The sequence below is a fragment of the Leucopleurus acutus genome (genome assembly GCF_964270905.1).
Source record: "Leucopleurus acutus genome assembly, chromosome: 21".
Classification (NCBI taxonomy): domain Eukaryota; kingdom Metazoa; phylum Chordata; class Mammalia; order Artiodactyla; family Delphinidae; genus Leucopleurus; species Leucopleurus acutus.
The window spans coordinates 27,650,129-27,675,791 of record NC_139163.1 but is presented as its reverse complement, the minus strand read 5'-3'; the positions used below and the strand labels follow the sequence as shown (position 1 = coordinate 27,675,791).

General features: G+C 43.4%; 1 protein-coding gene across 3 annotated transcripts in view; it reads right to left on the bottom strand.

The window, feature by feature from the left end:
- The window catches only part of UNC5D (unc-5 netrin receptor D), a gene marked incomplete at its 3' end in the record, with an annotated part of 590,911 nt that overhangs the window by 39,579 nt on the left and 525,669 nt on the right, over positions 1-25,663 (bottom strand). For all 3 annotated transcript variants that reach the window (XM_082863648.1, XM_082863647.1, XM_082863649.1), the window contains 2 exons: positions 4,646-4,814; positions 2,751-2,978 (listed from right to left, as the gene is read on the bottom strand). In XM_082863648.1, coding sequence (XP_082719774.1) covers positions 2,751-2,978; positions 4,646-4,814 — 397 coding nt within the window. The remainder of the gene's footprint in view (positions 1-2,750; positions 2,979-4,645; positions 4,815-25,663) is intronic.

Genomic DNA, 25,663 nt, shown 5'->3' with positions numbered 1-25,663 from the left:
GTTCCAAAAGTGTCCTGTTGCTACGGCTTTCTTCAAGTGGAACTGTTTTAGTGGGTTAGTAACTATATAATATTTCCCTCTAATGAAATACCATATATGAAGCCATGAAGAGATATGACATAGATGATTTGGGATATGAAGGACGTTTAAATAAATGAACCTGGGGAGGAGGTCCTGAACACATTCACTTTAGCAAGATAAAAATCCAGAAAGCAAGATTCCTTTCTTGCACAAAACTCGGAGACTAAGACCGCGGAGTAAACGGCTGTGTTCAGAAAAGCTACAAGTTATGTTCTAATCTTTCTGTGGGCCAGAAAAGTTATTCAACCAAGGCTGATGGTCTCTCAGAAGCCCAGGGGAGAAGCATGCCCTTTGCTGTTCACGACAGCTGTCACATGCATCCTGTCAATAACAAGTACAACCCAGCTCAACTTTAAAATCCGCTTTATTTGACATATTAGGAGAGGGAAAGAATCACTGGAGGTAATCAGATTCCGATCAATGGGGCCAAAGGTATCTCCACTGGAAAAAACATTTCTCTACAGCAAAATTAAAGAATTTTAAGAAATCTCTCTCAGGGATGAAATAAAGACATGTATATTCAATACGAGGGAGTATACCAGTTTCTCGAGCATTGATTAAGAAGGGTCTACTACCCACAGGGATGGATAGTGGTTTGAAAAGCTGTGGTTTGAGCCTCACTTTCATGATTCCCACTGCAATTCAGCTGTTAACAGTTGAGCTCTTCTAGAATCTGAGAGCAGTGAATGGGAATGAAAATACATTATCTGCAAGTCCCTTAGAAGAAACTCCTTGGGCAAATGTCTAACTCACTGGTATATACATCAGCAGTGAGACTGTTACTCAAAGAAAATTCCAAACTGGTTATGATGGCTGACTTCCAAGGCAGTTGTGATGAACAGATCCTCAACAGTAACCCTAGTTAGCAGTGGGTTACTCATATGAGCCCGGGAGATTGGAAACCCTCCCCGCCCTCTGTATTTACTCAGCTTTCAAAACCTGGCTGAGTTACTAAACATCCAACTTGTGTGATGGTGCATTTTACAACTATTCAGTGGCGGTAGGAACCTCAATTTTCTTTCTGAAGTACAGTTGATTTACAGTGTTGTGTTAATTTCTGCTGTACCGCAAACTTTTTTTTCTTATTAGTTATCTATTTTATACCTATTAGTGTATACATGTCAATCCCCATCTCCCACTTCATCCCACCACCACCACCACACCCTGCTCTCCCCGCTTGGTGTCCATACATTTGTTCTCTACATCTGCGTCTCTATTTCTGCTGCCTTGCAAACCGTGTACTGCAAAGTGATTGTATATACATATATATATACACACGTTGTTTTTCATATTCTTTGCCATTATGGTTTATCACAGGATATTGAATATAGTTCCCTGTGCTATACAGTAGGACCTTGTTGTTTATTCTATGTATAATAGTTTGCATCTGCTAATCCCAAACTCCCACTCCCTCCCTACCCCCATCCTCTTGGCAACCACAAGTCTGTGAGTCTGTTTCTGTTTCGTAGATAGGTTCATTTGCGTCATATTTTTAGATGCCACATACAAGTGATATCATATGTCAATGTATTATTTTTGATTACTGAATGTCAGGTATTTTATCGTGGAGAAATCCTCTGATTAGGGGGTCTCAGAAGCTGATGAAGAGTTTAAAATGCCATTCCTAGGATGAGGTTTAACTGCTTACACTGAAGTTTGCAGAGTGGCACCCCCTTATGAAAAAGGTCCCTTTTGTGAACAGCCAAATATGAAGCGTGCCCTTTATAATGACCTGTGCTACTGAAGAGGTAGTCAGGGAAGATCTGGGCACATAGGTTGGCACTGTGTCACCTTTATTGCTTTATATTCAGGATTCAGGTCACTGTATCTCTTCTGTTGGTAAATATGAGTTTTCCAGCTCAGTGTCTTAAAAGCTAGTTCCTGAGGAAAAGCTCTGCATCATGGACTTAATGATCCAGAACTGGAATAGCTGGCATCTGGGATGTGTCAGGAGAGCTATTTATATAAGGGCAGAGCTTACACAGGCACTTCTGCATTATCTTTGCTGCTATTAATAAACTTGCAGTCTTTGTGAGTAGCTAATTTAAAAGGAATCATGCATGATTAAAAGGACCAAAAATGGAACCATCTCTGCCCTAGTAACCCTAAAAATGAATAGACTGTGTGTCCAGGATGTCACGTGACAGCCTGCTGAGAGGTATGGTTTATAATTGTTGTTCCCCAACTACAACCTTCAGGTGACCAAGCACTTTTCTTACTGCTCGCCGTACATCAAATAACGCTTGTTCCTGTGGTTCACGCCATTCTCTTTTCTGGACATGGTATCCCTTCCTCTTTTGCTCTTAAATCTCATTCATGCAAGAAAGTACCCTGAGGGTCCTCCAAAACTCTTCTCCAATTCCTCTCTTGCAATTGGGTCTCTGTTTTCTGAATCTCAACTATACTTCTAGTCAATTTTCTCGTTTAGCACACAGTGTTCCTTATGTGTTAATTTAACTCTTCTCTCTACTGGCAAGTATCTTGTACCCTCAGCACATTGTTGGACACATAGTAACACAGCTCTTGTTTCGAGAGAGGTTTCCCCATCTAGCCAGTGATGTGGGTTCATTTTCCAGACCCTCTGCAATCAGATTCTCTATTGATACCGATCTTCAGGAAACCCCATGCTTTCATGACACCACAGGAAGAATTATAGAGAAAAGGCTGACCTGAAATGCACAAGGGGTATTGTCCACACAGTAGACCCTCAAGTTGTAGTCCAGAGAGTTACAGGACATGCAGCCAAAAACCGCAACCTTGAGCTGCTTCACGGCACAGTCTGTGATTGGTTCTCCGGTGAGGGCGTATGTCCCAAAGCTGTCTAGGAGCACGTGGCACGCAAAGGGGTCCAAAAGGCAGTAACAGGATGTGGATTCATCCTCCACCGACATCACTTCCTGTTGGGAAAAGGTCTGTTGAATTCTCTCAGCTTGGGAAATAAAATGTGATTTAACAGTCACTTTGCAAGGACATAACATTTTTTTTCAGAATATTTTTATTGAACTCATTTTCTCAAAATAACTGCTGACATCAGGAACTGAATGAATGGCTATATTCAGGGTGTTGGGATTCGATTTAGTAGATTATAACAAACGTCACTTTCAAAGTTCTCCAATTTTCAGTTAATTTGTTCAAGGCCAAATTAAAAACAACAACAACAAAAAACAGCCCTGAACATTAATATCAATGAGCAAACTTTTATGTTTTTATAAAGGTCTATTTCTGAAAACCTCTTTCCCTATCCTTAAGGTAATATTTATTTTCTTTCAAATATTTTTTCCTCTTTCATTCCATCAAAATCATTCACGAGGGACCATTCAATAAATGGTTTGGATAAGACGTATCAGAATATTTCACCCTCCCTGAGAAGGTATGGGCGGCATGTGATAGGGCACGAATCTGACACCATCTGGATGTAAATGACAGTGCGGAAGTGCTGGGAAGAAAAACAAAGATGGTAAAAATCAAGGCAAAGCAAGACGTAATGGAAAAGAGAAAAAAACCTGGTCCCTTTAGGAAACCCATGGAACTTAACACCCCGGGAAATTTGCCTGTGGTTGTATCACAACTGAATAAATAGCAGAATACATTTTCAATAAAGAATAGCGACGAGTTTCAAGACACAGCCGGGCAGGGTAAATGTCATCCACTGACGCAACTGGGAATTTTCTTCTCCTCAAGAAACATGATTTTCCTTTGACTTCTTTTGCCTGAAGCACCGACTGGGGAGGTAGGATCCCAGGGCTGGACTAGGTCATTGTGTTCCAGCAAGATAATTCACCTCCTTTCATGCAAACGGACCTCAGACACCAAGGAATCCCAATCAGACAGATACATCAGAGGTTTCACTAAGAATACTCATCCCGCTGCCATCTTTCTTTGCTGTGGCCGTCTCCCTCGTCCTTACTCTCCTCTTGTGGATTCTCATTCTGTCCCTTTTGTTCTCTCCTTGTACTGTTTCTTACATGTACTCATACACACAGGGCAAGATAGAATGATTTTCAATGCATTCATTAATTCATGAACATCTATTTAGCAGCTACTCTGTTTCTGAATACTTCAACATAGATTTGTTACAATCCCTATGATGGCAAAAACAGAGTGATTCCTTTTATGAATCCAGCTTGCTTGCCCTGGGCCTCTTCCCTAACCCCACAGAAGCCACAGAGGAAAGTCAGTTCAGACAGGGACATGGCCTGGGAACAAAGGCGGGAGTCACAGTCTTATGTACCAAAGGCAGATACACAGGGTACATGTCTATGAGGGTAATTACAACTGTATTCTAAAACCCAAAGAAAAAGCTCCGTATCCTCTCTGGCCTCTCTTTTCCATATTCTCTCTCTCTCTCTCTCTCTCTCTCTCTCTCGCACACGCACACGCACCCTGCCCCAAAACACTAGCCAATACCTCGAGGATGCTGTGAACACTTGCCACCAACCCTCTGAAAAACAAGTAAATGCTCACAAATTTCACAGCTGACTTGTGTGAAGAGAGTAAAAGTTAAATCCATTCCACGGGTGGAACCCAAACCCCGTTTTTTAAAAAAGAAAGACTCAGGTCTCACCTCCCACTTGCCCTGCTGGGTCCTCTTCTTTAAATGGATATTCCAGTGCTCAGAACTGACGTCTGCACAGTGTGGAATGGTCAGGGCAAAGGGAGTGGTGACAATCATGTCGGGGGGACCACAGGTGACTTCCGGACTCAGGAGCACCTCTGAGCCATCTGACTGGAGGCTGTACGGTTGGGAAAGGATAAAAGAGAGAAGCATGTAAAGGAGCGGGGCATATGTGAATGAGAATTTAGTTGCAGGTTTAGCAAAATCCTTTCCCGGGACTCCCTCCTGAGTAACACCACCTCCTGGAGGATGGCTCTTCTAGACCACAGCCATCTATCCTGAACTGCTCAAGCACACAGGCTGAGGTTGAGCCTAGATTTCAAATCTAGGTTTTGAAAAACAAAATGACAAATGCTTCTTCAGAAATACAGGGCAGAGCAGGAGAAAGCAAAGACCTGGCCGGCGGGTCACACACCAGCTGCTGAATCCTTATTCTCACTGATAACGTTATCAATGACCAAAGCCAAGGACCTCGTAGAAATGACCGATCTGGTAATCTTACGATCATCACACTCCTTTCTCCCAACAACACATTCTATAAATATGTTTAATGCTACTTAGCAACAAAACAAATTATTTTTGAAAACAAAGCAACACTTCAAACGCACCAGGATTGAGTATGTCTCTTCTGGTTTTGAAAACATTTATTTTCTGCCAATGCACAAATACGCAAGTTATATAGCAAGAGCACAGTAGACAGTTATAATCGGCATAATCAAATACATAAATATATATATGATGTTTCATGTCTTTCCTATTTTGGCTCTAAATTTAAAATCATTCTACCTAAACCTGGTGTTCAGATTTTTCTGTACTGTGAATAATTTACAATACGAAGGCAGAGCCACGAAACAGATCAAAGAAATTTAACTAAAAGGAAATAATACCACCTTACTGAATGCCTCCCTCTTCCATTTTTGCGTCTTTTGTTTTTAATCTCTGCCCCAAAGAGTAAATGGGGTAAGTTCACAGGACAGCAATCAGTGAGAACCCAGAAGTCTCCTCATTTTCCCCAACTGCTTATATGTTTTTGAACAAGCCAGTTGATTTCTTCCCCCTTTATTTTCACTTGTAAGAAATATACTGATACAGAATATAGTCCATAAAGCAGCTTAGGACGCTCAGATGGACAATGGAACATGAGAGCTAGCACTGGTATTATTACCTAAGCTTTCTCTCATCTCACCTAGGAAGGGCATTTAAGAAATGTCATCCCTGGTCAAAAAAGCAGCCCTTTGAGCAGGATGGAATCAGTACTGAAAGATGCTACCTTGTCTGTGATCTTGTGTGAACAAACAGGTTTTCTATGAGCACGCCTAACATGTTGTTAATTTCTGAATTGCTTCTGATGACAGGACACTGCTTGTTCCCTCTCCAGTTGGTCATGGCCACACTTTAGCTCATTATCTATAATTCACTGTTACGGTAAAAGGCACGGCCTATAAGCTAGAAGGAGCATCTTGTATCTACTGTATCTGAATTAGACCTGAACACCATCACAGCGTCTTCCTCCCTCCCCAAGAAGCACTGGAGCTGCCCTCCGAAAATTCAGCCTTCCACGTAGGCAAACCAAAGTTACCAATTCTTCCCATACAGGCAAAGCACAGACTAAACTGAAAATGTCTTTTATGCATTTATATGTCGAAGCAGGGCAGGCAAGCCGGGGAGGTGGGTGGGTTTGGAAAGTCCTGTATTAGCAATGACAAATGCTCTATGAACAGCCTAGAACGCTATACTTGAGGTTTGAAAAAAATGTAAAATTCCAGCGTAAACTGTACCCAGCACGAGGTGGCAGCTTGCGTGTGGATGCCTGCCAGCGGCCACTGGAGAGGGTTAAGTGCTTTCTGTGTAATTGCCGCCTGCATCCTTCACAGACAGGGATTGCAGGGGTGCTTCTGAGTGACCAACGACAAGCTCTCCTAAAAGAACTATTTAATCGCTTTCAGAGAATGATCCCCCTTGTTGAACATATTATTCAAACATATGGGAATTGGGGGAATTATTTAATGCCAAGTGAATGGAAAGTAGCTAATTAGGTGAACTCTCACACTCACTGTGAATAGCAGGGCTCCTTTCGGTAATAATGTAAGCAGCATTAGGAGTCGGAGGTGGTGCCCATGGAAACTTACGTGGGGACTGGGATGGGGCTGCATTAAGCAGCCGTTGGGCATTTCCGGAAGTGCAAAGGAAGCAAATTAAGACATATCTAATCCTCCTACCGTGAAAAGGGTGTCCGTGCACGTAGGTCTCTCTCTGGTGAAGGAACAAAATTTAATCTCTCTGTTTTTTCCCCCCGACAATTAATAATAATTTGCCCTTTTCTGCCACCTTCTATCTGTGGCAATCAGGGAGATTTACAGATATTGATTAAAGCGCTCCACACGCCTGTGTGGGCAGGTGGTAACAATATAAGGTCACAGAAAAGTCAATCAAAGGGATGGCAGCCGAATCACCACAGATTTCTGACTTCCAGGCTCCTGACCCCCGTGAGCAGATGCACTTTGCTTCTCTGTCAGCACTAGGAGATTGCTGGTCGAACTGCTGGCTCTTGTGACATCCCAAGTAAAGATGGAGGAAGAGATGTAGTGTGTAGCCATGAATACAGACCTAGGACATCTAGGGACAGGATAGCTGAGGAGAGGAGACTTTAATTGGGCAAAACCTAAGATTTGGGAGGAGAGCATGGATGGCATTTAAGTTTGCCCACATTCCATAGTATGTGCCAAGGAAGTACTCGTGCTCTTGCTAGGTGTTAAAAAAAGAAAAAAGGCAACACATTTTTCTAAAATTGCTGTGAGCTAATAATAACCGGGAACTAATAAGAGCAGCGATTTCAGGACCATGATATGAACAACGTCAGTGCATCACACACCCTCCTGTATGAAAAGTCTGCTGGCGTGAGACTTTTGCTAGTTAATTTTTTCATTGTGTCCCCACCCCGCCCCCGGCCCTTTTCTCCATATATATGCTGTGCATGTTTACGAATGCTTACGGATACAAAAAGATCAATCATTTAAGAGCCAGGTCTGTGTAAGCAGGTGGCTTGTTGAGTAAGTATATGGAAACATGGTTGTGAATTCAAACTTCTGCTCTCGCAGTGCAGCTGAGAATTCTGGAGAAAGTTCTGCCAGCTTTGCAGCTCTGATGCCCCCAACCACAAAATAAATATATGTGGCAGGAAAGGGTGCTGGTAAAGGGCCTGGGAGCACCTTGCCTGGGAATCTGGCAAGACAGAAAGCCCCACGTGACTAACCCTGTTTAGTTACCGGCAGGGGAAACCAAGAGGAGCCGCAGAGAACACAGAATGTGGATGAAAAGAACGTTCTTGTGTCCTCACTGTGCTCTTTGTGGCATCATCCCTGATATTACACCCCTCGTCTGACTTTTTCCGTGGCATGAAAACCAGACACGGTGGCAGAAGGGAAAGCCTTTCGGCGCCTCACTTGCCTCCCATGCAACGTAATACCTACTCTAGGATTGTTCTAGAGTTAAACGAAGTTAAGCCTAAAAAGCACCTAGTGTGTGCTCCATGCATACAAGTTCTGCTTCTCAACTCTGAACTCCCACCTCTCCTACCTTTTTATGAGTCTTATTTCTATAGCAACTGTGTTTTTGAGATGGCCGCTTTATTCACTAGACGGTTCTTATCTCAGCACGTGCCTTAGGGATGTGCACTATAAGAAATGAAGGCACCTTGGTAGTGCTTTCATGCTTCCCTTCCATGGTCTGTCCTCAACTCATGATATTGAGTTGAGGAATCCCACTAAAAATGCCAGCTTGTTCCCCCTCGAGGAACTGCAGCTGTTTCTGCTGCTCTGGAATTTTCCTCCAGACGCCCCCATGATTATCTCCCTCGTGCCCTTCAGACCTTTGCTGCAATGACACCTACTAACAGGGCGTTCCCAAATTATGCCTAAGCCGTGGAACTGCAACGTTCCTACATCAAAAGCTGATCTTTTTCTTTTTTCTCTCTTTTTTTTTTTCCTGCGGTACGCGGGCCTCTCACCGTTGTGGCCTCTTCCGTTGCGGAGCACAGGCTCCGGACGCGCAGGCTCAGCGGCCGTGGCTCACAGGCCCAGCCGCTCTGCGGCATGAGGGATATTCCCGGACCGGGGCACGAACCCGTGTCCCCTGCATCGGCAGGCGGACTCTCAACCACTGCGCCACCAGGGAAGCCCTGTTTTTCTTTGACTTCACACTCATTGCCCTCCAATGCACTATACCATTTATTTTTCTCTTCCACAGACTGAAACGTAAGCTCTATGAGGCCAGGGATTTTTTTTTTCTGTTTTGGTCATTGTTGTACCCATTTCCCGCACCCCAGTGCCTAATATAGGCCTCAAGCACTCACAGATATTTGTTGAAGCAAGCTTAGGAGCCAGTGGTTTCCACTGATCAAATCTAGAACATCTTGAGCATCAAAGTGAATAATGGTGGTAAAGGATGATGAGCCACTGAATAACATAAGAACCCACGAAAGATACAGATATAAATGAATGGATGAGTGGGAAGGGAAAACTCTTCCATACAATAGGAAGCCAACTAATAAATGTAGGAAGTCATCATTTGACAACCAATCATATTAATAACTGACTCAGTTAAGAATTATGAACGGGATGCTAATATAATTGGTGAAATTTTTAAGAAAAGAACTATTTATGTGGTTTCAAAGTATCTTCCCACACTTAATAATTACAAAGGGTAAACATGACTTTATACTAGAGAACCCTGGCAGACGCCACCTAACCCAAGTTATCAAAGTTAATCTTGCCAGTAATGGGATGAATTTTCAGAACATACTTGCCGATAAGAAAAAGTGAAAAGAACTCAGCATCGCTTCTGTAACGTTCCTGCCAATAATACATAACCTGAATCTAATCAAGAGAATTATCAGACAAATACCAGCCCAAACTGAGGGACATTCTGCAAAATAGCTGATGTGCACTCTTAAAAGTAGTCAATATCATGAACTAGAGACAGACTCAGGAACTACTCCAGATCAAAGGAGACCAAAGGCATGTGACAACAAAACGAAGTGAATGGAACTGGATTTTCATTTGCCAGAAAGGACATTATTCAGATAAGAGGTGATATAGGAACCAAGTCTGCAGAGTAGATAATAGTATTGTATCAATGTTAATTTCCTGATTGTGATAATTGTGCTGTGTTTATGTAAGAGTTTGTGTTTAGAATATACACACTGAGGTATCTAGGGGGAAAAGGGACATCTTGTTCACAACGGTTAAAAAAATATATGTGGATGTGTATTTATTAATTCCTCTCTCCATATGTGCGTGTCTCTCTCCATGCACATGCGGAGAAAGAGTAGAACACAGTAAATGTAGTAAAACGTTAACACTTGTGAATCTGGATGTGGGAGAACTGGGAACTCTTTATATACAGTTGACCCTTGAACCACATGGGAGTTTAGGGGCGCCAACGCTCTGTGCAGTCGAAAACCGTATCCGTGGTTCCACATGCGTGGATCCAACCAAGCACAGGTAGCAGTGTTTACTATTAAAAAGTGAACCCAGCCAGTTCAAACCCGCGTTGTTCAAGAGTCACCTGTACTATTCTTGCCACTTTTCCTTAAGTTTTAAAATTTCGTCAAAACAAACAAACAAAAAACTATGAATGAATGAAGAGAGGCCCAGGGAGAATCTGTCCGGAACTCTTAAAATGAAGTCAGCAGGGTCGCTGACAGCTGCACACAATGTGTGGTGGAGGTGATGAACGTTCTGCACTTGGTGGCGGTGAGGTCACGGTCCAAACCTTGGCACACCGTGACTCACATTCTGCAGCGCCAAAGTCACAACATAAGGTCACGGTGAAGGTCAGCTACAAGGTGGCAAGTGCTAACCACGGCAGGTCTGGAGGTGCGTCCAGGCACATTTTGCTTTTGCTCTCAGTATGTCTTGACCTGACCCTAGGCTTGTAGCGTGTCACCCTCTTCAAGCAAAACAATCAGCTCCATATTTAAAGACGAGATTTTCACTGTTGTTGTCGTCGGCCATGCTGTGCTTGGTAATTATCGTTCCCTCCTTTCCTCCTTGTGGTCTGTACTATAGATGAACGTAGGTTTGATCACCTCTTCCCAGAGCATCACTCAGGAATGCGGGCAGGAGAGTAATGATAGTTTTACTGTGCCAGGCCCTGGGTCGATCCATAATTAAAGCATATTTTAATGGAATAGACATAAAAGGCCGATGGATGGAAGCCGTACTTAGTTTTAAAATTGGAGCTCTGAAAGCAAGCTGGCTCCAGCCTCCTACAGTTTTGGGCCTGAGATGACACAGTTTTACTATTATTATTCTCTTTTTCTCTTTTCATTGAAACCCTGGTACACTGACCTAGAGTGCTCACTTTGCTATGGATAAAAATCAGTTTGCGGTTTATGATTTCTCATTTTACTCGAGTCAAGATACCTGTCTCACTCTGCAGCTCTGACCAGATCTTTGAGATCAGTCCCAGGAAACGATAATCACAGAATCTCTCGGAGATATGGGCCCTTTAGAAGGCAGCGTGGCTCATCGGTCCATCCCAACAGCATGACTAGGTTTCCTGGGGGATTTATCTCTAGTAACTGCTATGTATGATTTAAGAAAATAGACTTCTGGAAAGGGAGAATAGGGGATCAGGAGAATAGAGGAGAAAAGAGAGAAGTTGAGCAAAATCTCTTCATCACAATTGATTCCTCTTTCAGTCTTTAAGTGGCCCTGAAACTGTAACGTGGTTTCAAACTCCTTGGGTAGCTTGTTTACAGTTATATTCGTGGATACCACCCATGACGATTCGGATTCAGTATTTCTGAGGTAGGAGCTGGGAACTCATGCTTTTCACTTGTGTTCGTTGCTTGCAAGTTAGCCCTGGCGCTAACGTTCGAGCAAAGTTGTGTGGTTCTTGAGAAAATATCCGAAGCAAAGCCGCACGCAGCTGGGGCTGGGTGGTCTGTCAGATATACGTCGGGTGGGCTTCTGAAATGGAATTCAGATGCCGCTCAAGTTGAAATGCTCACGATTATGGCTTTGGATGACGCCACTGTGGTTGAAAATGCAAATGCACAGGGACTGTCCCTACATCCTCTTTCTCTAAGGAGCACGTGTATTAATATGGAAGGCTCTCAGGTTGGGGGGGTTGATGAGCAGTAACTGGAAATAACGTTACAGCTCTTCAAGCCATTCTATGCCATTCGTTGGGGCGGGAGAGGGGCAGTTAGAAGGGTGGATTACAATAAGCAACAAGCTCAATTAACGGAGGATGGAAGCATACATCTCTGCTATTAAAGGGTTTAAAGATCTGTGTCACCCACTTGGTATCATCTGCAGTAGGATCACGGGAAGGGAGTTGGCACAAGGGGCTTGGGGTGGGAGGGCAGTTACATACAGGCTGGAATGAGGATTTGACCTTGCTGAAGTTTGAGTAACACCACACTGAGAGACTAAACTGTTTGCGGATGTTCAGGGCTTTAGTTTACACACACTTCACAGGGTGTTTACCAATTAATATACTAAAGGAATCGCAAATCATGTGTAAATCACCAGTTCCTAGACACAATTTAAACCTCATCTTTCATGCAGTGTTGGCGTTTTAGCTTTGTTTACTATGAGAAGTGGAATAATGATGGCTCAGGGAGAGTGCTTTAAAGTGCAAGACGGGGAGGGGAGAAGATCTGGGCGGCATGCTGCTATGACAGTTTTTATTATCTGCTAAGTGGTTTACTCACTGGCATTTTGAATGGACAAAACAGGCTTCCCTGGAGGAACCTGAGTCCTATGTCATGGAATCATTTCATTTCGGGGGCTGGGAAAGGACCTAAGAGTAATCAGGCCAACACCATCACCATTCAGATGAGGAAACAGAAGGGCGTGCTGCGGGGTGGAGGGACGTGGCCGAAGTCACACCCACTTGTGACAGAGCTGGGATGAGAATCTCCTGTCCTGTGGTGGTCCTGGGGTGTGTGTCTGTGTGGGGCGGGGGCGACAGGCGGTGGGAGAGACGGATGTTCCCTGGGACATGGTCTCCAAACCTGGAACTTTGAAGGTGTAATGTTGGCATGAGAATTGCTAAGACTGTTTTCATAGACCCTGGAGAAAGCCTTAGGAAAACGGGGCTTTGAGATGCGTAGAGTGGTCACAGAGGCCTATGTTGGTTTCCTATTATTGCTGTTCCATAGACTTACTGGATGAAAACAGCCCAGATTCATAACGTTACAGTACTGTAGGTAGAAGTCCCATAGAGCTAAAATGAAGGTGTCAGTGGGGCTGTGTTCCTTCTGGAGGTTCTAGGAAAGGATCCATCACCCTGCCTCTTCCAGCTTCTAGCGGCTGCCTGCATTCCTTGGTTGGAAACCCCTTCTTCCATCTGTGAGCGGTAATAACATCAGTCTCCTTATCTGTGTCTGGTATTCCCGCCTTCCTCTTATAAGGATCCTTCTGTGGGCTCACCTGCATAATCCAGGATAATCTCTCCTTCTCAAGGTCCTTAACCTTCATCACATCTGCAAAGTCCCTGCTACTATGTAAGGTTCCAGGTATTAGGATGTGGACCTTGGGGCGCCACTCTTCTGTCTACCACCGGGACTTTCATGGCTTGTTCACTTTAAAGTTAGGACCTAAAGACCCCTCTGTCGCTGCCTCCTGACCCACTGCCGTCTCCCAGACACCACACGATCTTGGAGGTGTCGGTTGACTTTTGGGTTATCTTCACACTTCAGCTGCAGAAGTTTCTACGCAGAGTGAAGCTCCGTATCTGCATATAACTTTATGGGGTCCTGGGAAGTTGTTAAAAAGACCGTAACCAAGGGAGTGAGGCGGTTGACCATCCAGGTTTTCAAAGGGCGTGTTTTAGTAAGCAAGGCGGGCAGCCTCAGTGTGCGTTGGCATCTTCTCCCGGCATCTTTATTAGGCTATAACTAAGTGAAGTGGAAAGGATGATATAGATTAAATATCTTAATAGGACAGGTTATTTCTATTTCCAGCATGGGCAATAAAAGAGATGGCACATACAAAATAAAAATAATTATAGTATGTGCTGTTCCTTTACAATGTACAATCAAACTCATGAACCAATGATTTTCCTCTCATTGAATTAAGGTGCCCCTTCCCTTCAGACCTATTAACCATGTTCACAAACCATTGTTATCTCGTCAATGGCATCTTTAATTAAAGACTCCTCTGGACCACTCTAATCACTTCGCATTGTGAGCTCACATGGGCTTCGGAAGCACTTTGATTAGAATGACAGCACTTTTTATTTATGCGTGTTTGTTTGGGGACCAAGGGGGTGGTGTGAGGTAGAAGGATGGGTAAAGGCCTTGATATGAAGAAATTCTCCTTTCCAAAAAGAGCAGATCATAAAATGACAAAGTGAGAATCTCCCCCCGCCTTTTCTTTTCCCTGGTTCGCTATTTTTCTCTTCCCCTCCTCATTCTGGGGGCTAATGGCATTATATTCTAACCTAAATGACTTTGTGAAGAAACCACTATGATTTTACTGCAGAAAAGAGCACAATCTTCAGCTAAAGTTGCATTAACCCTTCTAGGCCATTAAGGTACCATTTGATAAATTGCCCCTTTTACTACACTGCATGACACTGGCAGCCTGAAAGAATTAATGTGTTTCCCAAATGGCAGCAATGCACTCCCTCTCGCTAGCACAAGGAGTACCTTTGTTTGTTACTTCAGAGCCTCTCTCCTCCTCAGGGGTCCCCTATGCCTGTTATAGAGTTAATTAATGCCAAATTCTCCTCAAAGGGATAGGTAGACGCCACTAATTTGATTCTTCCAATAAAGATTTCTCAAACTCAAAGCAACAAACCCAATTCAGATCCATGACTGACTGCTAAACAGAAATAGTGACAGGGATAATTCGTTCATTTATATCCATCACTATCTAGCACGGAAAGCCTGGCAAAGTGGACAGGGACAAAGCTTGTTTAAGGTGGCATAAGCACCCACCCCAGCCTGACTGGTCATTCGTCTCCTAATCTAAATACCAGCCCGCCCAGAGTCCACTGTTCGGACCCATAGGATATACCTCTAAAGTACCAATCATAGGCCAGAATGTTATGAGAAACGGAGGCAGACAGAGGAATTGATGCAGGATGTCCTTTGTATCATCACAAGGCTCTTGATGTTACTTGTAATTTAAGTTTTTATTGAAGTATGGTTGATTTACGATGTTGTGCTAATTTCTGCTGTACAGCAAAGTGACTCACTTACACTCATATATACATTCATTTTTTTAAAATATTCTTTTCCATTATGGTTTATCCCAGGAGATTGCATATAGTTCCCTGGGCTATATAGTAGGACCTTGTTGTTTATCCATTCTAAATGTAATAGTTTGTATCTACTAACCCCAGACTCCCAGTGCATTCCCCCCCCCCTCACACTCCCCCTTGACAACCACAAGTCTGTTCTGTACGTCTGTGAGTCTGTTTCTGTTTTGTAGATAGGTTCATTTGTGCCATATTTTAGATTCCAATATAAGTGATATCATATGGTATTTGTCTTTCTGACTTCACTATGATAATCTCTAGTTGCATCCGTGTCACTGCAAATGGCATTATTTCATTCTTTTTTATGGCTGAGTAGTATTCCATTGTATATATGTACCACATCTTTATATCTGTCAATAGACATTTAAGTTGTTTCTGTGTCTTGGCTATTGTAAATAGTGCTGCTATGGACATTAGAGTGCATGTATCTTTTCGAATTATACTTTTGTCTAGGTATATGCCTAGGAGTGGGATTGCTGGGTCATATGGTAACTCTATTTTTAGTTTTCTGAGGAACCTCCATACTGTTTTCCATAGTGACTGCACCAACTTACACTCCCACCAAAAGGGTAGGAGGGTTCCCTTTTCTCCACACCCTCTCTAGCATTTGTTATATGTAGACTTTTTAATGATGGCCATTCTGACTGGTGTGAGGTGGTACCTCACTGTATTTTTTTTTTTTTTTTTTTTTTTGCGGTACTCGGGCCTCTCACTGCTGTGGCCTCTTCCGTTGCGGAGCACAGGCTCCGCGGATGCGCAGGCTCAGCGGCCATGGCTCACGGGCCCAGCCGCTCCGCGGCATGTGGGATCTTCCAGGACCAGGGCGCGAACCCGTGTCCCCTGCATCGGCAGGCGGACTCTCAACCACTGTGCCACCAGGGAAGCCCCTCACTGTAGTTTTGATTTGCATTTCTTGAATAATTGTGATGTTGAGCATCTTTTCATGTGCCTACTGGCCATCTGTATGTTGTCTTTGGAGAAACATCTATTAAGGTCATTTTTTGATTGGGTTTTTTTGTTGTTGAGTTGTATGAGCTGTTTGTATATTTTGGAGATGAAGCCCTTGTCAGTTGCATCATTTGCAAATATTTTCTCACATTCCACAGGTTGTCTTTTCGTTTGTTTTTTTTTTTAGTTAAAAAAATTATTTTATGCTTTCCTTTGCTCTGCAAAAGCTTGTAAGCTTGATTAGGTACCATTTGTTTATTTTTGTTTTCATTTCTATTGCTTTGGGAGACTGACCTGAGAAAACAGTGGTATGATTTATGTCAGAGAATGTTTTCCTACACTCTCTTCTAGGAGTTTTATGGTGTCATGTCTTGTATTTAAGCCTTCAAGACAAAGCTCTTGATTATAGAGTGAACACTTAGTATGTTTGCTATCACTGAATTAAACTTTCTGCTGAGTCTAGGCATGTGTTAGTAGTTAAATGGGAATGACTCAGTATCATTGAGTCAGAGCTCAAGCAAATTCCATGGATTTTGTATCTTTGTAATTAGAAAAAAAAAAGGGTAGACAAAATAATATCAAAATGTAGCATGTAGTTTGCACAGGACTTCTCATATTTAAAGTCACTTTACTGTCCTCACTCAAATCCTGGAACGCAGTTAATAATACACAAAATTTATAGATGATAAAATTGAGGCTTGGAGAAAGAAAGTGACTAGCTCAAAGCCACCCAGGCTGGACGTGGCAAAGGGGATTGGAACTCAAGCCTCCTGGATCCCTGTGTTGTCCTCACTCTGCTATATCATCTCATTTCTGATAATTCTTTGTTTCTCACGCAGTGTCAATGACTAGGTCTGTACTACTTTCCTGACACGTTATGTATGTCATTAGTTTACTTCAGGATTGGCAGAGTCTTACCTAGCTAGGAAGGCAAAGAAAACAAAAGGAAGGCAGGAGATCCCCCTGTGCATGAGGCATACGAACATGGTCCACGCCCAATACTGGCACATTTTGCTGTAAGTAGCATTGTTGTCACATGCTCGGGCCAAATGTGGGATTTCAATTCAGCAGTTGTCTGTTTTCTTGAATATACTACATATTATTTTTGTCTTTTATTTATTTATTCTTTAATCAGTTTTCTTCCTATCCCTTTTCTTGTTGAGTCAAAGAGCTGTGCTTATTCCCTGGAAAGAAATCCAGAGCTGCTCCCAGAGCAGCTGTTATCACAAACTCTCAGGTGACTTCAGCTGGCAAGTCTCTCTCTACTAATTAATCATCAGTTTCCAAGCCAGAATTCTGGGAATTATCTCCAAGTCCTTCATCTCGCTCACCCCACATTAACACACGCGTGCGCACACCAGCGGACCTGGCCGAGTTTCTCCCCAAGTCTGTCTCTCAAAGCTCCCCATTGGGTGAGAGCTCCGTGACCCCCACCTAGGTAGGGTCTACAAGCCCCTTGGCAACCTGAAGAAGCTACAGAAGACAGACCTTTATCCTTCCTCCTCCCAATAAAGATTTCTTGGGGTTCATGTCTCTCAGGGGAGATTTGAGGCAGGAGGTAGATGGACCCCAGGCTGAATAGTTTCTTCCTTGTGGACAGAAACTCCATAATAGCAGAAACTCCATAAAAGCAGGATGATGGAGGAGGCTGGGCCCTGCCCAGATAGAAGATAAGAGACCACATATTCCTCATTCTTGAAGTCAAGGAGACCTCCCTGACTACACATGCGCAGAAAGGCTCCCTGGAGGTCAAAAAGGCAAGGGGTGCCACCTCATAGTAAGTGATGAAAACTACCCGTAGGCTTCTTCACTAGAATCCATCTTGGCTAAGAGATGCGGACGCACACAGGGGAGGACCGTGATCACAACCTGGCAAAGCAAGATGATTGGTCAAAGGAAATCCAGGAGAAATGCCCCATAAAAGTGATTCAAACTGCCACGAGGGTGCGACTCTCTCTCTGAGTCTGCCCGTGTGTCTATCCACACGTACTGTACTCTTTTTCCTCCTAATAAACACTCGCTTCACTTAAAAAAAAAAAAAAAATCCCCATTGACAGCAACAACGTGGGGATTAGAGAAAGGATTTAAAACATTCGCACCTAGAGACAAGGACACTCAAAAGTAGAGTGACTGTAATTTACTGTCCAAATTGAGATACTTTTGAGTGTGAAAAGGAGGGCTATTAATATCTGTGCTAGGCAAAATGAGGCATCTTTTCACTGTGCTCAGAAGGAGACTAGTATGATGAAGACTTGAACGTGGCCAGCGGCAGTGGAGATGAAGCAGAAGATAGTACATCTCAAGTGTTTCCCGAGCCTTCAGCCTCGGCAATTCCTACCCATCAGGTACATTTCAGTTTCCCCTAGGCGGCAGCAAACAACACTCTACACGGTCAAACCTTTATTTTTTCAGCTGCATTCCTCATCACTCTTCCTTTCGTATCTTGTTCTGATTTGCTTAGTTCCAAAATACGTGATGCTATTTATTTTTTTACTTATTTATTTTTTAATTAATTTATTTCTGGCTGCCTTGGGTGTTAGTTGCTGCATGCGGGATCTTCTGTTGCGGCGCGCAGGGGTCTCTCTCTAGCTGTGGTGTGCGGGGTCCAGAGTGCGTGGGGTCTGTAGTTGTGGCGCACGGGCTTAGTTGCCCTGGGGCGTGTGGGATCTTAGTTCCCTGGCCAGGGGATTGAGCCCGCATCCCCTGCATTGGAAGGCGGATTCTTAGGGAAAACCAGGGAAGTCCCTATGTGATGCTGCTTCTACCTCTGTGCCTTTGCACATTCTGTTCCCTTTGATTGGAATGCCCTTTACTCTCTGTCTGTCAGGTTTTAAGTCAATTGTCAATTCCTCTCTGAAAGCTTCCCTGAGCCTTTACCCAGGGTTCATCCCTTCACTCCTGGTTAGTATCTGGGTATCTTTGTCACGGCATGTAGCACACTGCAACATCGTCATTCATTTAACTGGGTTTGCTTTCGGGGTTTCATCTATTATGGTATGAAGTGGCTCTAGTTTTCCTAGTAGTCCCTCTAATAGTTGTGCTTCATGGAATTGTCCATGGAAGCAGGGTCCCCTGAAGATATTTAATTTTGAGTCCATAACTTTTCAGTAACATCGCCTTATTAGAATGGTTTGTTTTGGGGACTGATTTTTGTTCATTTAAAAACTTTAATCTCACATCTGATTCAAAATTCCACCCACACCCCCAGTAGCTATGCACACGGACGCATCTGTGCCCACACACTCATGCATATTTGCATGAACACAAGGATCTAGCTACTGGGTCTGAAGCAGAGAACTTGCTCCCTCATGCTCTCCCTCTTCCACGAGCTTATCTCCGTGGCATTATGGTAGAGAAAAGGAAAATATACACCACCTCCTACTTAACTGTGGTGTATTCTCCTTGGATGGCTTAAGTTTCTTAAGATAATCCTTAATGAATTCAGTATAAATAGGTGATGACTCCAAAAGGCCTCACTGACAGAGGGTGCAGGTGACTGGGTTGCAAACAGTTACCCCTAGGCATCTGTTGTTCCCTGTGTGTTTCAGGTACACCTGCCAACCAGCCCCCAACTGGCAGCATCTTTGCTCTCTGAGCCCCTGAAGTGGCCTCTGGCAAACCTGTTTTCCATCTCACTTAACCTCTCTGGCTCCCACTTCCTGGCCCATCTTCTCTACCTCTTGGGAATATGGGGAATTGGAAATTACAGAAGCACTCTTTCCCCCTCTCTCCTGGGCTTTCTCAAAGCTTTTTATTTTTTCCCTCTTCCCTGGAAGCACTGAACAAGTCAACAAACTGATAAGCAATGAGAAAATCAGGTATCCATATCCACTTCCTGCAGATGACCTGAGTTTTATGAGTCGTTCTCCTGGGGTTACTCTCTTTGGCTTTGGCGAGCAGAGGGACAGCCATCTTTGATCCCCATACTCCTCCAAAATGTGACTTCTCTTCTTCTCTCTTCACGTGCAATTCTTACATCGATAGGGAGGGATAAGCCATGATGTGTAGGTGGGCGGGGGAGTGGTGGTGCCCATTCTGATGAAATGATGCTTCTCTGCAGGTTCCGCAGGGAGGTGGGAAAATTAGACTTGACGTTATCCTGGCGAAATCTCTGAAATCAGAGAGATCTTCCAGACACGATCTTCCTACATATACACAATCTGTCCTCCAACCAGCACCTCGGCCAGAGTAACCTCCTTACATATAAGGGCTCCTGTTTTCCTTGGTTCACAGTACTGAGTACATTTGGCCCTTGTCACTGACCGAACTGAGCTGGTAACTCTTGCAGTGAGAAGGGGTGGTATTCTTTTGTTGTTGTGTTTTTGCCTGCGCTGCTGTAGGATGGCTTGAGACGGAACCTAGTGGGTGAGTCCTCCAAGCTGGAGAAGGCAAACAGAGATGCAAATCATCCCAGGGGTTTTGGCCAGGTCTCCTCCCTGCAGTAATGTCCTGATCAGTCACCTGGTGTCAGGGTGGAGCCAAAGGCAGGTGCCCTTATTTTATGCTCAAGAGGTAAGGTTTTGACTGGGACCCCTACATTAATTGCAGCAGCCTGATGGCAGGGGTTTCTTAGCTTCTGTGAAATCAGAGCCCTTGAAGGCTCTGATTCATAAAATATGAACTCAGTTTCATATTTTACGGGGCTGGGTGCTTTTAGAATGGCCTCAAATGTCTGCTTTGACATAAAGAGTAGTTTACTAGAAACAGATTCATTTCATGAAGACCATTTTTACAAGGAGAATGGCCATACATATCTGTTTTCTTTTTAGCCTTCTAGAAATGAGGTCCTCCCAAACGGCCTAAGGACATTTCTCAGTGCTTGTATCCTCTCTCAGGCATGGTATGTGAGCAAGTGTGTGTTTATAATTTTGTTTGTGTGTGTGTCATTCTTGCAACCATGGAGGAAAGGCCACATGAAGCCATTCCATAGAGGTCGCTACAGTGCGGTGCTGAATGGTGAGCCTGTTAGCAGAGAAGAAATTGTCTACTCCCTTCCATTTCAGGCCTACGTTTTCTGTCTTCCTAGTCTTATATTTGGTCTTATTTCATGCTTTGCTATCAAAGCTATTGTACCATCAAGGCACCACTCCCCCCAAAAGTTAATGTTTCCTACCACCACCATGTCTGCCTTCTCACTCCTCACCCCAAGAAATCCTCACCCCAAGACGTACCCAATGGGAAGACCATACCATTTGAGAGAAAATATAAAGCACAGGAGAAAAACCGTGGTTGAAACACTCCATCTAGGTTGAGCCCAAATTCCAAATATGTGTCCTTTTGTAAATGCTTCAGTAAGATTACATTTCCAACTCTAGTCTAAGCATTTGGTCAGGAATATCCACAGGACAGTGTAATTGGAAAAAGAAATGAATGTTTGTCTTTGGTTTCATTTTATTGCCTCTCAGAAGAAAACTCCATATAGTAATGTTCTGGTCCATTTCCCTACTCACCAACCATGGGTGGGAAGGGGGGACAAAACGAGAGCTGGGAGTGGGACGACTGTGCTACATCCGTAGCATTTTCTTATTGGGGTGTATGTGTGGGAAATCTCTGAAAGGAGACAAATGATTTTTTAATCCTCTTGTTTAAACACCTTAATTTTTAAAAAATTTTTTATTGGAGTATAGTTGATTTACAATGTTGTTTCAGGTGTACAGCAAAGTGAAATCAGTTATACATCTATCCACTCTTTTTAAGACTCTTCCCATATAGGTCATTACAGAGTACTGAGAAGAGTTCCCTGTGCTATACGGTAGCTTCTTAATAGTTAATCTATTTTATATATAGTAGTGTGTATATGTCAATCCCAGTCTCCCGATTTATCCCCCCCCTTTCCCCTCTGGGTGACCATAAGTTTGTTTTCTACATCTGTGACTGTTTCTCTTTTGTAGATTAAAAAAACTGGCACAAATGAACCTTTTTTTTAAGATTCCACGTATAAGTGATATCATAAGGTATTTGTCTTTCTCTGTCTGTCTGACTTACTTCACTTGGTATGATAATCCATCCATGTTGCTGCAAATGGCATTATTTCACTCTTTTTTTATGGCTGAGTAATATTCCATCGTGCATGTATGACATCTTTATCCATTCCTCTGACACTTAGGTTGTTTCCATGTCTTGGATGTTGTACTGCAGTGAACACTGGGGTGCATGTATCTTTTCAAATTACGGTTTTCTCTGAATATATGCCCAGGAGTGGGATTGCTGGATCATAGGGTAGTTCTATTTAACACTCTTTTTTTTTTTTTTTTTGCGGTACACGGGCCTCTCACTGTCGCGGCCTCTCCCGCCGCGGAGCACAGGCTCCGGACGCGCAGGCTCAGCGGCCACGGCTCACGGGCCCAGCCGCTCCGCGGCATGTGGTGTCTTCCCGGACCGGGGCACGAACCTGTGTCCCCTGCATCGGCAGGCGGACTCTCAACCACTGCGCCACCAGGGAAACCCTAAACACCCTTTTTTAATAAAAGTTACCAAAACCTGTTTAGAGAAGATGAAAAATCCACATCCCCCCAAAGCTCCTGAAGAAATGTTAGAAAGACCCAAATTCTTTCAAATTCAAGTTTGGGAAAAGAGGCAGCCTTGTTGAGTGATCACTGCTGGTTTCCTGCCTTCCAAAGCCGTCTTCGATAAAGGTGGCCACATTTGGCACTGACCGAGCTTCTTAAATACACTTGATCCAGGAGAATCCTAAGGGCCTCTCACCAGCAAATACTTCTGGCAGCTCCAAGTTTATGCCATTGCCTTCGGTGAGGCTACTCTAGCTTCTGTGACATCACAAAGCATCCTCTATTTTGTGAGTGGAGCAGTGCCTGAAACTTAACCCTTCTGTCTGTCGGTGGCTGGGCCTGGGGTAGAGTTGGAAGGAAGCTGCTTAAGGCAATATTCGGGCATCAGAGTGACTTCAAAGCAGAGAATAAATGCTTGGATTTGATACCTACACCCCAATGTTCATAGCAGCACTATTTACAACATCCAAGACATGGAAGCAACCCAGCGTCCGTCAATAGACAGATGGATAAAGAAGATGTAGTACATATATGCAATGGAATATTCCTCAGCTATAAAAAAGAATGAAATATTACTATTTGTAGCAATATGGATGGACCTAGAGATTATCATCCTGAGTGAAGTCAAAGACAAATATTATATCACTTATATGTGGAATCTAAAATAACGGATTTATTTATGAAACAGACTCGCAGACATAGAAAACAAACTTACGATTACCAAAGGGGAAAGCTAGGGGGAGGGATTAATAGATAAACGACAAGGATTTACTGTACAGCAAAGGGAGCTACATTCAGTATCCTGTCATAACCTATAATGGAAAAGAATCTGAAAAAATATATGTATAACTGAATCACTTTGCTGTAACCTGAAACTAACATTTTAAAGTCAACTATACCTCACTTAAAAATAAAAAAGCCTGGATTTACCTACTGTTCTATACCCCCTTCCTACCTTACCCTGTATAAATACTGGAAAATGTATCCTGGAGCTGGAAATCACTGAGTTAATAACCCTTATACCTTTCTTTGTCTGGTGAATTTCTACTGATCTTTTAGCCACCTTCCTTCCCTACTATGCCTCTCTGAATCTATCCTTAGAACAGATTAAGGGCCCCCTCTATTTTTCCCATTGTTTTCTGTGAAATCCTCTACTGCAGTGTCGTTCCACATTGAAGTATAAAGTTACTGTCTTCGCCAAATCTGGGCCCCATTCTGTATGTTTCACGGTGTATTTCCATTATTAGGCATAAGCCCCATCTCTCATCAAACATGTCTTACTGGACTCAAGAATAATACACTTAATTATTCCTTAAAGTGGGGAGTGTGACATAGTCTAAAAGTACATTATTAGGCAGAAACTTTTGTTTTGGTGCCCGGTCCTGCTACCACCTAGGCAAACCTAACTTTTTTTTGGTCTTCATTTTCAAGTCTACAAAATTAGGGTAATTATTACTACTTACCACAGCAGGATGGACGAGAAGCTTAAAGGAAATCTTGTAGGTAGAATACTTTATCAAACTTACATGTATCAATTAGGTGTTCTTATTTTATCTTTCAAATTGTAGTATCACCGTATGTCATGCAATCCTACAACATCCCTATGAGGTAGGTACCTACTATTGTTTTTCAGATGAGGACGCAGAGTCAAGGAGCTTCATAAACTTACCTAAGGTCACATGAACAAAACCAGTGAGTCTTAAGTCTGAACCCAGAGCTCAGATGCCTGAGTGCGCACTCTTAGCCCAAGTTTCAGCACTGAGGTGACACCTGTTTCCAGACCTTTTTCTCTCAACTATGATGATGTAACAACAGCCAGTTACCTCTGTCCGGTCCTGCCTAATTCTCGGTGCTCTTACAGAGCGATTCCAGGCGATGCCTCTTTACAGGGGCCAAACCTTGGCATGCAACGTCAGAAAGATGTTTCCTTAAAGTCTCCGACGTCAAGGAGAGGTGGCATCCTTTAGTCCGTGAGCACCGGAATTGGAGTCAGATATCCTGAAGTCAAATCCCAGCTCACCGGTAAGTAACAGGCCCTCGCAAGGCAGCCTCACTTCTTTGAACCTTCATTTTTCAGATCTTTTTTTCTCATCTCAAAAATTGGGACAAAATCCCCTTCTTTTGAACATAACTAGGGAGATTAAATGAGTTAAGCACCTGAGAGCACCTCTGCAAGTTATACTGAAACAGAGGTAAGTAATTACTTTTCCAAGGATGCGAAGTCCCCTTCTAGCGAACCATTTAAGCTGTATATATGTACAAAAAGTCAACAGAGTTAATTCCCTCCGCATTATAACCAACCAAAAGTCCAGATTGCTGGAGGAGGTTAGAAAAGATTCATTAGGATGGCTGTTCAAGTCTGAGAGTGTAGACAAAGCAGGGATATTGAGGGAGGAAAGTGACATCATTCCACTTAATGGAAAGTACAGACTTGCCGCGTATGCAAGTAGGACATCCCAACTGCAGAGAGACAGAGCACATTCAATTCAAACAATGAACAACCTCCCTTGAAACTTACCAGAATATTAAATATATCCATCTGAGGCTATTTGAATACGGGGGCTTGTTTTGAGTCTGTGGTTAACGCCACACACCCATACCCCTGGAAATCTGGTACAGAGTTTGGATCCTTGATATCCATTATGGTTCCACTAAATCATCACCCTGCTACACCAGGGGTGTGTAACTCAGAAAGGAGCAACAGAAATAAATCAACAGCAAAACGGAACAGCCTTTCAACACAGCATAAAGATGGTGTTCAGAGAATCCCGCTGTGATTGTGTGTGTGTGGAGGTGATGGACTCAGAAAACCCAGTTCTCACACCTGTGACCCAAGAGGGAGGGAACTCAGATGGCTCTAGAGGAAAAGGTGAAAGAGCCAGAGAGCAGTGCCGTACCAGCTCCACGAACTTTGAGGAAATGTGCCTTAATCTGGACACAAGTTCAGAATAACAGAGAGCAGGAGATGAACGGGGGTTTACAAGTGGCCTTACAAAGAAAAGTTGACACTGAAGAGCTATATCAGTTGTCTTCTCCTGATTCATCACAGGACTAAAAGCAGAACTCGGATGCAAGCAGCCTCCTGGCAAGGATGGAAAAACAAATGTACCTGAGCTTTAGAAAAAGTAACTAAAAGGCATTTACTATTTTTAGTGTTCTTGTAAGTATGCAGTTTGGAGCTCCTCCAAAAGGAGTGAGACTAGCCAAGGAAGCGAAGTGGGCTGTAGTCTAG